Source organism: Eptesicus fuscus, chromosome 10 (genome assembly GCF_027574615.1).
Source record: "Eptesicus fuscus isolate TK198812 chromosome 10, DD_ASM_mEF_20220401, whole genome shotgun sequence".
NCBI lineage: Eukaryota > Metazoa > Chordata > Mammalia > Chiroptera > Vespertilionidae > Eptesicus > Eptesicus fuscus.
Window position 1 is genome coordinate 62661988 of NC_072482.1, and position 17511 is coordinate 62679498.

The 17511-nt window shown below is 38.2% G+C and overlaps 1 protein-coding gene and 1 pseudogene across 1 annotated transcript in view; one reads left to right on the top strand and one right to left on the bottom strand.

Annotated features, from left to right (window-relative positions):
- The window catches only part of LAMA4 (laminin subunit alpha 4), a 145608-nt gene that overhangs the window by 14062 nt on the left and 114035 nt on the right, over positions 1–17511 (bottom strand). Inside the window, exons 24-31 of the mRNA XM_008160047.3 lie at positions 17288–17459; positions 15087–15218; positions 13845–13987; positions 11778–11916; positions 11209–11346; positions 8965–9098; positions 7622–7786; positions 6692–6845 (exon numbers count right to left, since the gene is read on the bottom strand). Of these exons, the coding sequence (XP_008158269.2) occupies positions 6692–6845; positions 7622–7786; positions 8965–9098; positions 11209–11346; positions 11778–11916; positions 13845–13987; positions 15087–15218; positions 17288–17459 (1177 nt within the window). The remainder of the gene's footprint in view (positions 1–6691; positions 6846–7621; positions 7787–8964; positions 9099–11208; positions 11347–11777; positions 11917–13844; positions 13988–15086; positions 15219–17287; positions 17460–17511) is intronic.
- Positions 623–4937, top strand: LOC129150523 (60S ribosomal protein L28-like; annotated as a pseudogene).

The window sequence follows — 17511 nt, forward strand, 5'->3', positions numbered from 1 at the left end:
AGTATGTTAACAAATCCAAAATTCTAGTCTATGATAGTAAAGCAGAGTTAAACGGAAGCTATAAGGATAATGTTCTATCATTTATTTTTTATTATTTTTAAAAATATGTTTTTATTGATTTCAGAGAGGAAGGGAGATGGAGAGATAAAAACATCAATGATGAAAGAGAATCATCAATCGGTTGCCTCCTGCATGATCCCTAAAAAACGTTGGCAATAAAATAACCCTAGCATATCAATCAATAAAATCCACATATATTAGGCAACAATATCACTTTAGCACACACAATTTATTATTTAAACATGCTGTGCAAAACATTAAAATACCTAGCAACAACTTCAAAATATTTAAGAATATTTTTTGGTAATAAGCTATGTAGTAAACATTTATGGGACAGGAGATAGAACAATTTAAAAAATTACCTGTGCTTTAAAATTGCACTGCTGATTTTAAAATTTAGAGTTGTGAAATTATGGTTATTTAGTCTTACTTTTTGAAGCAAAAGTAAATGCAAATAAATCTGATCATTCAGGCATTGATTCATTTATTCAAGCAAGTGTTTATTGATTACCTAATAGTTAGAAGTGAAGGAGAAAGAAATCAATGTTTCTGTAAGCCTTCCATGGGCAGTGGTGTGTGGTGGGGAATAGAAAGGTGAGTGAGAAATGGTTCCTGTATTTTAAGAAACTGAAAATCTATTTGAAGAATGGGTATATAAATAGCAAATTGGAAGATGGGTTGTTACCAGATAGAAAGAACCTTAGATGACTTGCTGGAGCTTGGGGTTTTATTTTTTAGGTGGTGAGGAGCCCCACAGGTTTTAAAAGTGGGGAGTGGTGTGATTTGACCCACTTAGGAAGAAAGCTTGCAACAAAGGAAGAGCAGAGAGGAGAGGAAATGTTTGAAGTGGAGAGAACTGGAGAACACAGCAAGTCAGGATGAGATCCAGGGGAAAAATCCTGGTTCCAGATTATTGAATGAACTCACACCTTTAGTTTTCACCCATCCCTAATTCCCATTGAAATATCAAAAGAACTATACACATTAAAATATATCTATCATAGTCCTAAAATCTAGGAGGTTTTCTACTAGAAGAACAAAACAGTGTAAAAATTTCCAGTAGATATTTCCAGGAGATATCATAAGATTAATGGTTTGATATCTCAGTCTGGCCCTGGAGAATCTAAGGGTGGTAGTTAGATTAGAGAAAGTGGGGTGGTGCTTGGAGACTCACCCTCCTAAAGAAAAGCCCACCTGGTCACACCATCCCCTCTTCCCTTCCTCGTAGTAGTCAGGACTCAGAACCTGGGTCACGGGTACAGAAGCTAGGTTTTTCTCTTGGTGGAGGAAATACGTGCAGTTACCAATATTCTTGTGGCCCAGGCCCTCATCATCCCAGTCATGAGTGGGCAGAATGGGATGGAATCGGGCTTCCTGGAAACTTTCCCTCTAACATATCTTGGGAAACTTCCCCAAACTCCATGCTGTATTCCAACCTCAGTGGAGCAGCATGCCTTATAAATGGAGATATGATCACTTTTGTCTCATTGGAGGTGGGGGTGAGAGGTGGGTGGGGGATTGGGAGTTTTCTCCAATCCTGGTTATTCCTCATTCTCTCCATTTCTACAGAGATGATCTCACTCTTTCTCAGTCAGTGCATCCACTTAACTATGGGAGGATCGACAGTGAACTAGATCACAGGGGCTCAGCAAAGCAGGAGGTTACTGGACCATGACAGTCTCAATTCATCAGCCCTGCCTTTCTCTGCTTCAATTTGGGAATGTATAGACTAGGATCTTTCTCTTGTAAAAAGAGAAGTTATAATTTAATCAATTACTTCATTACCACTTAATAGAGACTCAGCTTATTATTTAAAGGCTATGCGTGTGGGGATTCTCCCCGAACCCCATTAGACTCTGACTTTATCAATTTAATTTCTTTTTCTGAGTCTATTAGTTGCATCCAATTGGTGGTACCAATTTCAATTTAGCAAGATTATTTTGTTTCAGTTAACAGCCAAACTAGTTAAGGTACTTAAGAAAAAGAGGGCAATGTGTTACAAAGCTATGGTAGTATCTTAAGAACACAATCCAAGGGAAGATAGTAGAGTGGGTCCTACCAGGGGCAAGAATAAGGAATTAGAAAGCTAGGAAGAATCAAGGCACTCCTTCCTGGATGTTTCGGGTATTTCAGCTTTGTTTTTCTCAGAGTGTCTGTTACCATTCTTCTTTCTCTGCAGGGCAGCTTTCTGCCTTTTTCTCTTCTTCATCTGTGCATGATTAACACAGAGCTCTTAGGTTTACGTGTTTTCTAGTCAATGACCAGCCCAGAGAAGTCTCTTTGGGTTCTGAGTTTCCAAGAAGAGACCATGATGGCTCAGCTGAGTTGACATGATCTACCCTGGTCCAATCATCTATATCAAGGTAGATGAAGTCACAAACCTAAAATACTGGGACCCCCAGGAGGGAGGGAATCAGTTCTCAGAGAGGGGAGTAGTTGGCCAGATATCTGGAATGTCTATTACAATGTAGAGAATGTTTATTATCACATTAAACACCAAACGAGGAGATGCTTTCCCAATTAAATTTGGAAACATAAATATCACAAAAAATTTTCAAGCTGGAACATAGTGGTAAGATAGGTACTCTTATATACTCATGAGGAAATATAAATTAACTTTTACCTTTTTGGAAAGTAATTTGTTTTGATTCAATAATTCTGCCTCTAGGAATATATCCTAAAAGGTTATTCAGTAATATGATTATGGATTAATGTACTATGATTTTCATCTATAAAAGAGAAGAAACTGGAAACAACTGAGAGTCTATTTGTGGTTAAATAAATTATAATAAGTGCATAAAATGGAATATTAGGAAGTTATTGTGAAAATAAATTATTATGAGCCCTAATTGCTATGATTCAGCCTTGATGAAAACTTAAACCTGAGGCCACAAGTTTTTCTTGGTAGCTATTTAAGAAGCTTTTGATAAAAGGGCAAATATAAGAGAAGATTAGCAAACACTGACATTCTAATTATTAAAAAATATAAATGAAATCTATAGTGATTTTGTATCTTATTACAAAATTGAGTTTCTAAGACTTTTTACCATAAAGACTAAGAGGTTATTATAATATTGAAAAGTTTGTGTTAATAGTTCCAATAGCAACTGTTGATTGTAACCTTGAGACTATGAATATTGTTTAGGAAATTACATTTGATAGACAGCTTCATCCAGAAAACTGTATTCACTTAAAGTGATAAACTGTATTTGCTTTAGAAGGTTGATCTTCCTCATCATCCTATGACATTAACATGCTCTCTACGATCACCTGACAGTGTTCAAGGCCCAGCTAAAAAATTCTCAGGATAAACCTTTTAGTATCAGTATATAAAGGTGACAGTAAGATTTCACCAGAATTTAATAATCTCCTCTGAAAAATCCTTCAAAGTATCCCCTAGCAAAATCCTTCATAAAAATAAATGAAATTATTTCTCTGCCTGAATCACTTTAAAAAATCTAACATGTGAAATTCAGGAAGGGATCCCGAAAAACTTCTAAGATTTGATTATACTAGTACATGAACAAAATTATTAACATCGATAAAGAAATCATGTGTGAACAAAGGGAAGTTTCATGGGGATTCTAAAAAGTGTTCTATTGTAAGCTGAACTATATGGTCAGTGAAAAACCAAGATATAATGGGCAGTGAAAAACCATCTGAAGTGAGAAGCTGGCGGGGTGCTTCCCTCTGCTGATGGTTCAAAAGCCAGCCTTGGAAGGAAATCACTTCTTCGCCTGCAAAGATGCTCAACCTCACTGGCATTCAAGAACATGTAAACCACAATCAGATGCCAACTTTGTCCATTAAATTGACTAAATTATAAAAATGTGACCATATCCAGTGTTAGCAATTGTAAGGAACAATAGGTTTTTTCAAATGTCATTTGTGAGACTCTAAGTCAGTATTGCAAATGCACATTCCCTTAATCTAAACAATTCCACTTTTAGGAATTGACCTCCAGAAACACTCCTGAGACTTTATAGAAATACTAGAGGCCCGGTGCACGAAATTTGTGCAGGGGTGGGGGTTGTGTCCCTCAGCCCCGCCTGCACCTTCTCCAATCTGGGACATCCCTCTTGCAATCCGGTACCGCTGGCTCCTAATCACTCACCTGCCTGCCTGCCTGATCGCCCCTAACTGCCTCTGCCTCCGCCCTGCCACCATGGCTTTGTCCAGAAGGACGTCTGGAAGACGTCAGGTCTATCCGGTCTAATTAGCATATTACCCTTTTATTAGTATAAATAGCAGCTCACGTTTACCAAATGTTTACTCCATGCCAGGCACTGTGTTAAGAGCATTTCATGCATCAACTCATTTAGCCCTTATAACAACTCTATGATGCAGATTGCTAAATATTGATTGAACACCTGTTAATGTGCATTGCTCTAGGCTAGGCTCTTAGGATAAATCAATGAACAAAACAAGAGCTTGTGTTCTAGCAGAGGAGACAGACAATAAACAATAACGTCTCTGGCTGCCGCCAGGTCTGCCCATCTGCAATGCATGATCATGTGGAACTGCTCCAGCTTCTGATCAACAGGAACCCAATAACCTGAAGGCCCTCAACTCCTTTCTACAACGGGCTGATTCACAGCAAGACGATGGGCGTGGAGCCGGCGCCCACGGCAAAGGTGTGGTGGTCATCATGAAGCGGAGAGGCCACCTCCTAGGTGCAGACCACCATCAACAAGAACGCCCGGGCCACCCTGAGCAGCATCCGGCACATGATCCACAAGAACAGGTACCGCCAGGATCTGCGCAGGGCAGCCCTCCGCACGGGGAGCGCCATCCAGCGCAGCCAGAAGCCGGTGATGGTGAAGAGGAAGCGGCCCGCCCATCAAGAGACCCTGAGCACCCCTTCCCCTAAGCAATAAAGGTATCAGCCAGCTCTCCTACAAACAAACAAACACCCCCATAATAAATAAAGTATATAATCAATTAAAATGTGACAAATGCTATGGGGAAAAGAACTAGAAAAAGGAGACCAGTAGTACTGTGGAAGGCAGGAGAAAGGCTGTCATATAAAGTAAGCCTCATTGAGCACAGGCGAGCTGAGTGGTCCTAGAAAGAGGAGGGGGAGGTATCTGTGCAGATACTGGGGGAAGAGTGGTCTAGGCAGAAGGACAGCTGAAGTAAAGCCCATAAGGCTGGAGTGTCCATAGTCCATTCTAGGAATAGCCAGGAGGTCAGTGTGGGGAGAAGAGCTAGTGAGGAAAAGGGGCCTGGGTCATATGAGGCCTCTTAGGACATTGTGGGAACGTGGGCTTTTGTTCTGAGTATAGCTGGGGTCCACTTTGAGCAGAGGAGTGACATAATATGACTTACATAAGGTGTTCCAAAAAATGTATACACACTTTGAATGATTATAAAAGTCAGTGTTTATTAACATACAGTTCATTTTCAGACTTTAAAAGAATCCGCAGAAATGAATACTTTGTCAACGCCTATTTTCAAACTGATGACTGTTCTGGTCCAGGCACTGCTGATAACTCAAAGCAATGGAAGCGCAAACATTAAGAATCATTTTGTTTGGTATTTGTGCACCCTCAATCCGTCAACTGTTGCCGGTTTTGTGCCGTAAATTTTATCGTTTATGTATCCCCATAAAAAAGTCTAGTGGATTAATTTTCTTTGTTCAAAGTTTAGTCTGGCTTCACCCATTATTTCAAATCAGTTAAACCTGAAAAGGAGTGAAAATTAAGCGAGTTATCACCTTATAAATACAGAGTATCCCAAAAAGTGTATACACACTTGGAATAATTATAAAGGCAGTGCTTGTACTACAAGTGTGTTTTCAAATTCCCAGTAGCATGTTAGGACGAATTTCATTTGTTCAAAACTTAATCTGGCGGAAAAGAAAGAAACATCAATTGAGCTATCAGCTGCGAAAGTGTGTACACATGTTTTTGGGATATGCTGTGTTTATAACGATCTGGCCCTTGTGTTGAGAAGAAACTGTTGGAAAACCATACAGAAGCAGGGAGGCCTGTTAAGAGGCTATTGCCATAATACAGATGTGAGATGACGGTGGCTTGGACCAGGTGGGAACATTGGAACCTGAGCTCATTGTGAAAATCGGACCAGGAAGGTGTGGGCAGTGGGTGGGAAAGGTTGGACTAAAAGAATGAGAAAGAAAAGTAGCCAGAGAATTCCATGGAAGAACTCAAGGTTCGATGATGGAGCAGCTCTGGTTGATGTCACAGATCAATGATACACGTGAGTGGTTGAAGTGAAGGTGAAGGAATGAGGGGGAAAAAAGGGTAAGGTCAGAAACTTTAACAATTTCTGTGATTTTGACAAAAGCCTGCCATTGTTACACAAAAGCAAATGATACTAGAGAATAGTAGTACTAATGATATGATCTATACATATCAATTGTTAAGCATGGAGCAATTTTAACCACACTAAGTGAAAAGTAGTTGGAAGTATGAGGAAAAGCTGATTCAAACTGTTTCTTTAGGAACAAGAATTGATGCGACAAAGCCAGTGAGTTGGAATATCTGCTACTACAAGAACCTTATCTTTGTATAGCTGCAAATTAGAGTAAATTCTACAAAGCATCAGGGTCTAAAGTTGCATGCGTGGAATACTAGGGCATTCGGGAACTTGGCACAGCATTGTCTTTTACCTTTCTATTCTGACTTGTTTTAGGCTTTGAGGAATTTTTTCCTTTTTTGTGAAGGAGCAACAATGGCGAATTTTCAATGGGACACTCATAAAGGGAAGTGTGGACCTTTTCAGAATACCGCTGGAAATCTTCGACCTCCACATCTCTGTCCAACCTGTGTTTGTAACAAAGGGGAAAAAAAAACCTTAAAAATGTTGTTCAGAGAAAGTCAGAGAAATGAGCAATTAAAACAATTTGTGTGTGTGTGTTGGATCTTTATCCATCAACCGCTACTTTAATCAGAATATTTAAAATGATCATTTAACCAATTAATTAATAACTTCCTGCTTGGTACCAGCACATTCTGACAGAGGAACATCGTTTCCCTCACCACACTCTGGATGACTGGGGCCGCCTCTGAATTACTCAGTCTGTGTCAAATTCCTCTCTTGCTAGTTCTTGTACTCAGGGAGCCCTCATTGTCTTTGTTAAGGACCTAGATTAATGGCTTTGTTTAAAGTCAGGCATTAAATTAAGAACACGTTCTTAAACCTGTAACAAGGATTTGGGTATGTTACTCTGTACTCTATCGTTAATAAGATGTACGGAAATAATCACATCTAATATTTATAGCTTGCTGTATGCCAGGGGCTTTATGCCCATTATCTCATGTAATCCTCATAACAAGCATACCAGGCATGTACTATTATTATCTGAATTTGCAGGTGAATAAAAAAGGCTTACTTTGCCAAAGTCATACAGAAATTAAAGGGCTAGAAAAGGTAACTACAAACCCAAGTATGTCAGTTGCTCAAGCATATACAAGTTTCTAATGTCTACCCTATGCCTCTGATAAATTTCATATTCTGTTTGAATAATGCAAATATTTTCATTATTGACTTGATCTTCTTTATTAACCATGTGGGTTTATAAAAAATAAAAATATTATACCTGGTAAAGTAGGCATTGCTTATACAGCCGGTAAAATTAGCATACTGGGGACTGATGGGTGAGCCGCCGAAGTAAAACTTCTTTTCATCTACATGTGTGTGTTCCTCTTTCCCTTTGGTAGGGTTCTTACTCCCAAGTCTGCTTTTATCTACTACCAGTTCATATCTGCAAGAGAAAAAACATCATTACAGAGCATACAGCTAACATTCTACCTCGAGTGCCATTCTAGGTCACAGGTTTTCTCAGGGAATTGAAATGGGACATCTGGTCAATAAAAAGACAATAGCTTCCCAGATGCTTTATGAGGCCTAGGATAAAAGGACTGAATGTTTCTGTACACAGAAAAGGCCCTCCCAACCAGGATTAGAATTTAAACTCATAAAAGCAAGAAGTTAAGATGGCTAGTCATCAGCACTGTTTTGTTGTTGTTTGCTTGTTTTTCTTTTTGGTGGAAAAAAAAAATCAGGATCTACCTTCCTCATGGTGATCATTTACACATGCTTGTGGGAGACCATTTTCATTGTAAAGCCCAGTGAATGGTTTTGGTCCTGATTGGACATGGAGTCCTGAAAAGACCTATTAACGTTTTCCTTTGATGGAGGGCTCCACGGAAGTGGACACAGAATGGGAGCCGTCTGCAACAGAGGTTCCTGTCTTATCCCAGAAAGCTTCTTACGATGGAAAAGAAGTTCAGTATCACATATTTTAAAGATAAAGTTGGAGATTTTAAAATGGGGCCATAAGTATTCCATTCTCAACCTCCAAATGTAAAATGAAATGAAACCAACATTTGCTGAGCTCCTTTGTGCAGAACACTGGCCTCCACTGAATCAGGCACTTTCCTCAAGGAGATTATAGTCTATGTTTTTTTTTAATTTTTTTTTAAAATTTTTATTGTTGAGAGCATTACAGATGTCCCCCATTTTCCTCCTTTGCCCCTCTCCATGCAGCTCTCACCCTACCCCAGGCATTCACTGCACTATTGTCTGTGTCCAGGGGCTATGAATGTATGTATATAAATTCTTTGGTTAATCTCTTCCCACCCACCCTATCTTCCTTCTGAGATCTGTCAGTCTGATCCATGCTTCCATGTTCGGGCCTATTTTGACTGGGGGGGTGGGGATGTTATATTTTTGTTAAGTAATTTCATAGTGTCTTATTTTGCATGTCTTGAAAATTAAGAGCAATTTATTTTTTTAAAGGAGGCAAGTAGCTCCTTCCGTTATTTTTTTAAACACTAGAAAAGTAATAGAATAGCCAATTATTCATAGTGGACAATTGGCAGAATCATGCCCGACAAACAAGGCCACCACATGGAAAGGATATATCGTGAGGACCTGTACCTTGCAGGGGAGACAGAGGTGATGATGAAGTGAGACAGCCCGTCGTTGTACTGCTTATCTGCTGATTGCACCTTGATTCCCTTTACGTTCATGATCACAGTGCCATTATCCAACGAAATGGAGAACACGTCTGACTGAAATGCAAGCACAAGTTTTTAAGTAGGGAGCCAGGTATCCAAAAGAACATGTTTTTAACATTTACTTAATGTTATTGCTTAAAGGAACATCCAGTATGAAGGAAGTTTGCTTGTAAAACACTTTCTATGAATAACAATAACAACAAAATACTTGATTGCTTGTATTGGTGTTGCCTATAAAATTAGACACGTTTCAATGGAAAAATAAATCTCCTATATACATTTAGAACTAAAACCTTCTGGTGATTTTGTCATGTTGAGAGTTGCCTACTCCATCATGTCTCCCTTTAATCCCTTTTGAAAGGGCTATATTTGAATCCCTTTGGGAATGTGGCTAGATTATCAGGCAAAAGTTAATTTGCTAGTTTGGCCTCTTAAATATTTCACTTTTCATCTATAGATGCAGAAGAGAAATTTTAAATAAAAGCAGGTTAACATCTCTTTTTCTGAATTTGCTTATCATTTGTCTTAAAATATTGGCAAAATGATAATCTTGCTTCTCTTCCCTTATATGGGCACCAGACTCTACAGTTAGCCCAGCACATACTACTTTTTTGGGGACCAAAGTGCTATTTAATTAACCATGGTAATCTGAGGCAGGTTATGTAACAGAGGTTCTACAAAGCGCTTTGGGTAAATTCTCACAGATGCTACTGGTTTAAATTCAATTCAATATAAATGTGATAGATACAAAGTAATAAGTATGAAAAGTGAAAGCTGCTATTATGACATGGTCCATCAGTGTATCTCTTGGTACTTTTCAGAGATAAATCGGTTGACTCTTAGGGTCATTAAACCTGTACAGATCTTATTTGATTCTTTTTAAAAAATATATATTTTTATTGATTGTAGAGAGAGGAAGGAAGAGTGATAGAGAGATAGAAACATTGATGAGAGAGAAACATCAACATCTATCCGCTGCCTCCTGCATGCCCCCGCCTAGGGATCGAGCCCCAAACCCAGGCATGTACGCTGACCAGGAATCTAACCAGGACTTTTGGGTTCATGGGTCAACGCTCAACCACTGAGCCACACCAGCTGGGCTTATTTTATTCCTCAAACAAGATGTCTTTAAGCTGAGCTCAAGTGTTCTGCAGCAAATGCACGAAGAGAAAAATATGTTCTTTTTACTATTTTATAAGTTAAATCACACATATGTTTATTCTTAACATACAGTGGTTCTTAACATTTTTGTGTGCCATGGACTCCTTTGGCAATTTGGTGACACATATAGACCCATTCATAAAATAATGTTTTAATATGCATACAACAAAATGTATAGGAACACAAAGGAAACCAATTACATTGAAACACAGTTTCAAAATATTAAAACAATAAATCTGTGATATAGTAATATAGGTACTTCTTTATTAAGGCATTAAATAATAAAATCTAGTAGCAGATCTAATAACTACTGTAATTTAGAAGTAGCAATGAGCAAAATTAATATTTTGAGATATCTGTGACAACTTAAACGTGAAATGAAAAATACTTGTCATTTCTATTAATGAAAAAGTTACAGGTACTGCTAATACTATTGTGATTTGTTGCCCACATTTATAATGGGAGAAAATGCTAAATTTTAGTTAGATAAATAAAGATGTAATTTTCCCCCACCCAAGTCTACAGACTTCCTGAATTCTTCTCATAAACCTTTGAGGAGTGGGTCTATGAATCCCAGATTACGAACCCCTGATGTACAATATATATAATCTATATATAAAAGTGTAATATGCAAATCGACTGAACGGCGGAATGACCAGAACGACCACTCGACCAGTCGTTATGAGGCGCACTGACCACCTCTCGGTCCCTTCCCCTGGCCATCAGGCTCCAATTGCCCAATGGCGAACAGGGAACGGGGGGTGGGTCCACCTGTGGCAGCTGGGGAAGATGGCCTTGATCGCAGGCCAGGCCTAGGAACCGTACCCATGCATGATTTCGTGTGCCAGGCCTCTAGTATTTTATAAAGTGTCTGAAATGGGGAATTCTGTGTGAGTACATGTAAGTCAAAATTGAAAATCACTACTAACATGCTTAACAGTATTTCTAATAGACAAAACAATTATCATAAAGAAATTTCCTCAGATAAAAACCAAATACATACCCCTGAAGCATAATAGAATAGTAATCCGTTTGGCTGTAATGTTTGGAAATTAAAGCCTCCTTCAAAGCCATCAAAGAAAGATATTTTCTGGGTTGAAGCAATGAAACTCTGTCCATTGAAATATGCTCGGCGAGATATCTGTGTGCCCAAACAGTAAATTTAGTGTTTGTAATAATTACCAAAGCTTAAATGAATTTCTCACACACCAAAGGTCTAGTTTCTATATTAATAGTTGTGTCTCTTTTTATTTAAAAAAAACTTTCTGGTTTGTACTGGAATTCAGGCATATTAACCTTCCCTCTGTGGGCCTCTAACAGGTGGGGTTTCAACGTCTTCCCTTCCTCTGCCCTGAGTACTAACAGGGCTCTCACAGCCTCTCTGGGCTTTGGAAGCCACACTGATAGAAAACTGAGCCGACTGGACAAGTCCCAGAGGCACCCCAGGAGCCTTCCTGGCTTAATGATTCCTAGAATTACAAGGAAGCTGAAAAGAGCTATATAGCTTTTGAGAGTGATAAGTGTTGTTTTTATTTACTATTATTAAAAAGCTTTTGATTGATTGGTACTTACAAGAGAGTCTTCTGGGCATCCGTAACCAACTCCCAGGGTTTCTGTCTGCTCTAATAAATTGAAGTCTTTCTTTTGGAACTGGAAACCCTTCATGCACCCCCTGAAGTTGATATCTAGGGGGAGGTGTGTTCTTAGAGTCCTGGGAAAGAAAATTAGTCTTCACTAATATAGCCCTGATGATGATGCCACCCTACATATATAGGTGATGCAATTTAATAGCATTTAAAATCATTTATAACTAACATTTAAAGGTAAAAAAATGGTCAATTCTTGCCCAGCCAGTGTGGCTTAGTGGTTGAGCGTTGACCTATGAACCAGGAGGTCACAGTTTGATTCTCCTTCAGGGCACATGCCTGAGTTGTGGGCTCGATCCCCAGTGTGGGGCATGCAGGAGGCAGCTGATCAATGATTCTCTCTCATCATTGATGTTTCTATCTTTCTCTCCCGCTCCCTTCTTCTCTGAAATCAATAAAAATATATTTGAAAACAAGGTCAATTCTTGGCAATGTCACATGTAAGCTATAAAAGTAAACTAAGAAACATTAATTTCTATGTCATAACCGGTTAAGTTAGGAAGAAAACCCAGTCTTCAGCCTTCCACTAATCCACATGGGTCATAAACTTATCTTCTTGGCTTTATTTGCAACACACTGTAATCAGCTAAGGCTAGTGTGAATGTTAGGCCTTGGGATCACTAGGAGAGTAAGAAATCCTTTATCTATAAGATCAGGGCTGGCATGTTCCTCAGTGCTGTAGTCCTACTACCTATACCATGCCCAGTATATAGGAGTGTCCAAGAACATGTTATCAAATATTGAATGGATATGAAGTTAGTTTTGATCAAATTACAATGCCTTCAGTGTACTTTATTTTTATTTTTTCACTTTTTTAAAATTCAGGTATTATATGTGTACATATCTTACCATTGTCCCCCGCCTTCAGTGTACTTTAGATGAACACTAGCCAAACTAAGGGGTAATAGTTCTCTATATTGTGCTTCGACAAGACCACCCAGGGAAGGCCGTACTGATGGACAGATTGAGGTGCACATAGTGGTAACCATGGTGGTTAAAGGTCCAATGTGGCTTGGTTGGAGGATTGAAGAGGCTATTTATTTAGAAAAGGAAGCTTGGGGAGCCTTTGAAAAATATGAAGCATTGTGATATGGAAGGGGAATGGCACTAGTTGTCATTCAAAATAAGGAAAAGCTTTATAAAATTTGAAGTCATTAAATTTTTTTTTAAATTCAGAGGTAACCATAGATTTATTCAAAGAGAGGTTTGAAGGAAGGGTTTTATTTTGTTTTTAATATTATATTGTGGCCTTATCTCAGAGCATTCAGAATTTCTGGAGAGCGGTCATGGACAATGGTGTTTATAAAAGCTACCTAGGTTATTTGAGAACCAGGGTTGAGAACCACTGGACTAAAATATGTCTCTCAGTCTAAAGGTCTCTGATGCTATGAATTGATCATTAAGAGACAGTGAATATTTTAATATTAGAATAGCTTCATTATACATAATTCACAAACCCTTAGATAAGCTTAAAATTTTTTAAAATTGATTTCAGAGAGGAAGGGAGCGGAAGAGAGAGATAGAAACATCAATGATGAGAGAGAATCATTGATTGGCTGCCTCCTGCACACCCCCTACTGGGGGTGGAGCCTGCAACCCAGGCATGTGCCCTTGACTGGAATTGAACCCGGGACAATTTAGTCTGCAGGCCAATGCTCTATCCACTGAGCCAAACCAGCTAGGGCAAACTTAAAATGTTTACCCTCAGATGCTATTTGAGAATTCAAATAAATTTAAATTAACACTAAAACAAGAGTATCAGGACATAATTAAAGAAACCTGTAGATCACATCTAGTAGATACTAATTTAAGGGGGTCATGAGGACTGGCTGCAGGGGGTCCAAAGGTGCATAAACGTGTGTGCGTGTGCCTGTGCACCTGTAGAAGTAGCAAGGGTGGAGCTTAAACATTTTACTAGATCTATTCCTGGGTGTTGCATACTCAGCCCAACACATTGTTAGGAACAAATAACCACTTAACAAAGAAAACTTACCTGGATTGTAAGATTTCTGGGGGAGCCCCTCCAATGTATATGTCTGTAAAAGGTATTTTCATCTTTTCATTGTCCATGCTCTTGACATGTCGTCTGTTAACTACCAAAATCATTTTCTTATCATTGTGGTAAATGATTGAAATCTGGGAGAAATAATAAGTAGTAAATCTTGGTCACTGTTTAACAATCAACTTTTGGAAGATGACAGTATATTGTAGTTATTCTGGTTAAAACAATTGAACTTCCATGTTCTTACGCTTGTTCACAAAATGGGGAATATATTTTCCTTTCTTACTCACAGACATGAAAGCTCTTACTGATAAATGCAGAAGTTCACATTTCCTGGAGGATTTCCTTGTGGAGAAGGGGCTAGCCCAGGAAAAATCTGTCACGAGACCAATTTGTTTATGTGGCCCCTTTGAGGAGATTTAGGAAACAGGTGCTTTCTGGACCCTAGCCTGCATGTTACCAGGTGTTATTTTTTGGTAACGTAGTGAGAAGCCTTAATAAATCTGTGAAAATGCTATACAGAGAAATAGTTAAAATAATCTTTTTTTTAAAACCATCCTCATGAAGGCTATGGAATTTTAACTGAAAAGATAAATATAGCCTCTTACTCTCTGTATTTCGCTTCAGCTTCAAAGATATTGTGCCTTTTTTACATTCTATTAAATTGTAGATTTAAAGTCACTTTTAATAAAAATAGATGAAGCATGTTATCAGTCTGCTGAACATCTATTTCAAGACTAAAGAGCATTCTTTGTGGGTTCTCTTTATGTGGAATCTGTGTTAGTATTTTCTAAGTTCTGGGTATGTGATTTAAAAGGAGATCCTCTATTTACTTATATCTATTCTTTTTACATTTACTGGGGCTCAAAGGATAAGTAAACTAATGGCTGTATATTACACCTGGCATTTTCTCTAGAAGGATTCTATCGGAGTGTCACTGTGATCACGATCTGAGTATAATTGGAGCCTTTGGATTAATGAAGCAACTAAAATGAATCTTTCAGTGACTCTTTCTTAGTAAGGCCAATCTGACCAAAAAAGCCATTTTTTAAAGCAAATGTTATCCTGGAGTTAAGTAGATGAGAACCCTTCAGCCAGTCTTTAGCTGTGAAGGTTTTTAGTTTAATTACTTTTCTACCTATCTAGGTTGACAATTGGATTAGACCAATAGATATAAGTTCAAACAAAATCAAATCAAACAGGAAAAACTACCCAAATTGCAAAGATTTGTACCTCATGGTATTTTGCATCATTAATTTGAGCTTTCTTCAAAGTGTCTTCAAGATGCACAGGGCCGTTGCTAAATCCAAAGTCATAGAACACATGCAGGTAACCATTGCGCATTTCAAGGCTAAAAAACATACTCTGCAGAGAGAAGGATGTATAAGATGTGAGCATCTGCTCTTATAAAAGCGCAGATTTAGCTGAATTTGAGAAATATAACACTGTATTCTTTATTACTGAAGTTGTTTGAAGAGTAAGGATGTCTCATGAAGTTCTTAAAAATTACAAGTACATCCACATCGTCAGTCATGTTTTATATTAGCATTCCAAAATGTTAATATTTATATACAATTTAAAACAACTATCTTCTGTTGTTTTTTAATTTAACCTATGAATTAATGAAATTTTATGTTCAGCTTATTGACCTTTAAAAATTTTAAAAAACAGAGTGTTATAGGCCATGTGTATTCAACTGCCTTTTCTGTAGGCAAATTTGAAAACAATAAAAAGCCAATACATGTGATTGCATTTCATTTTAGAGGAACATTGGTGATATTGAAAATTAATTCCAAAGTATGTAAAAAAAACCCTTAAATAATTATCAACAAATATGGATATTAAAAAAGAAGTCAATTTCTTCATTATTTTGAAGCACTGGATTTATGGTTTTTAAAAAAAAGGGTTTGGAAATTTTTCTATTGTTAAGTGAACTTGTTGAGCAGAATGAATGTATACTTCCTATAAAAACTCTCATATCTGCACTATTAAAATACTTCTGGAAAGAAATTTCTAATCTGTTTTAAAATCTTTCAAATGAAGATTTCCAATGGTCTTAAACACGAAGTGTACAAAATGACATTATCTGATCAGCTTGTAAGACTGACATCAAGAAAGCTGGAAATGTACAGACAAATTTCAAAGACAACTTTTACCCACTGGTGAATGAGATTATAAAATGGTATCATGATATAGTAAACAAAGCCAACGATACACTTCTTACAGTTTTATTTATTTTATCTTGTCCAATAAAACTTAATATTGAAATAAACTGGGCTTAGGACAAGACTTTTGAATCATTCTTTCACAAAGAGTTTAATGAGACTTTCAACAATACTTAAGCATATTTAATTACATTGTTTTAACACTGATATTAACAATAATTTTTGTATCATTAACAAATAAAACTAATTTTATCTTTATTTTAAAATAACATTTATTTTTATTCAATACTATCTTTATATAAATTGTCTTTTATTCCCAGTTTTAAGTATTATATCCATATATGGCATATGCAAATCAATAATAAATAAAGAAATGTTTATATGTATACTAGAGGCCTGATGCATGAAAATTCATGCACGGGAGGGGCGGTCCCTCAGCCTGGCATGCCCCCTCTCACGGTCCGGGAGCCCTCAGGGGTGGAAGGTAACCTGGCGATCAGGGGAAGGCGATGCCCCCATCACACCTCTGTTGCTGCCACTGCCGGCAGCGCAAGCCTTAGCTGGCCCGGGTTACCTGAGCCTCAGGCAGCCCTGGGTGGCTGAGCAGCTGCCATCTGAGGCTTGCCTGTGCCTCAGGCGTTGGCTGGGCAGCTGCCATACGAGGCTTGCCTGCACCTTGGGCTGGCCCTGGGTGGCTGGGAGGGTGAGGGCAGGTCTGGCCGCACCATCCGCCTGCTGCCTCTCCTCCCCCGGCAGGGCTGAAAGGACTGGGGGACTCTGGAGGGGCTGAGGGGACTGGGCGCCACCATCTTGTGGCTATGGGCGCCGCCACCTTTGTGATGGTATGATGGCAATTTGCATATTCCCCTCTTTATTAGATAGGATATACACATACATATATAGTAGACATGCAAAGTGTTTTTTTTTTTTTTTTTTTTTTTACTGATTAGGGCATATGATTTAAAAAGTCAGTGTTAAATTTCCATAGATACACAGTTTTCCTAATTCTTGGCACTGATTTTCTTCAAAATTCCTTCAGTATATTAAAGAGGATATATTTAATATACATCCAAAAGTGTAGTGCAGAGAAACGCATTTAGGGCTGCTTTACTTATTGCTGACATCACTTCACTGAAGGAAATAATCCAGGTTTGATTTCTAAACTAAAACCAGTTTGATGGCATGACACAACCTTGGAAGGTTCCTAGAAATATGCATAGCAGAAAGTAAAGGAAATAAAGAAAATGTAGGACTTTTGTTTTTACTCACTCCATTGACCATCAGGAGCACAAGTCCATTGTCAGCTGGTGTTCGAACTTCTATGTCAAAACGAGTCACCTGACCAAATTTCCCTCTCCTGGTGATATCCCTCACCACGGCATAACTTGAGCCATCAAAGAAATAGCTGGCAGCCCGACTCTGAGTAAAGGCCAGTTTATCTCTGAAATAAAACGCAAGGATCATATAAACATTACAATGATATGCTTCTCAAG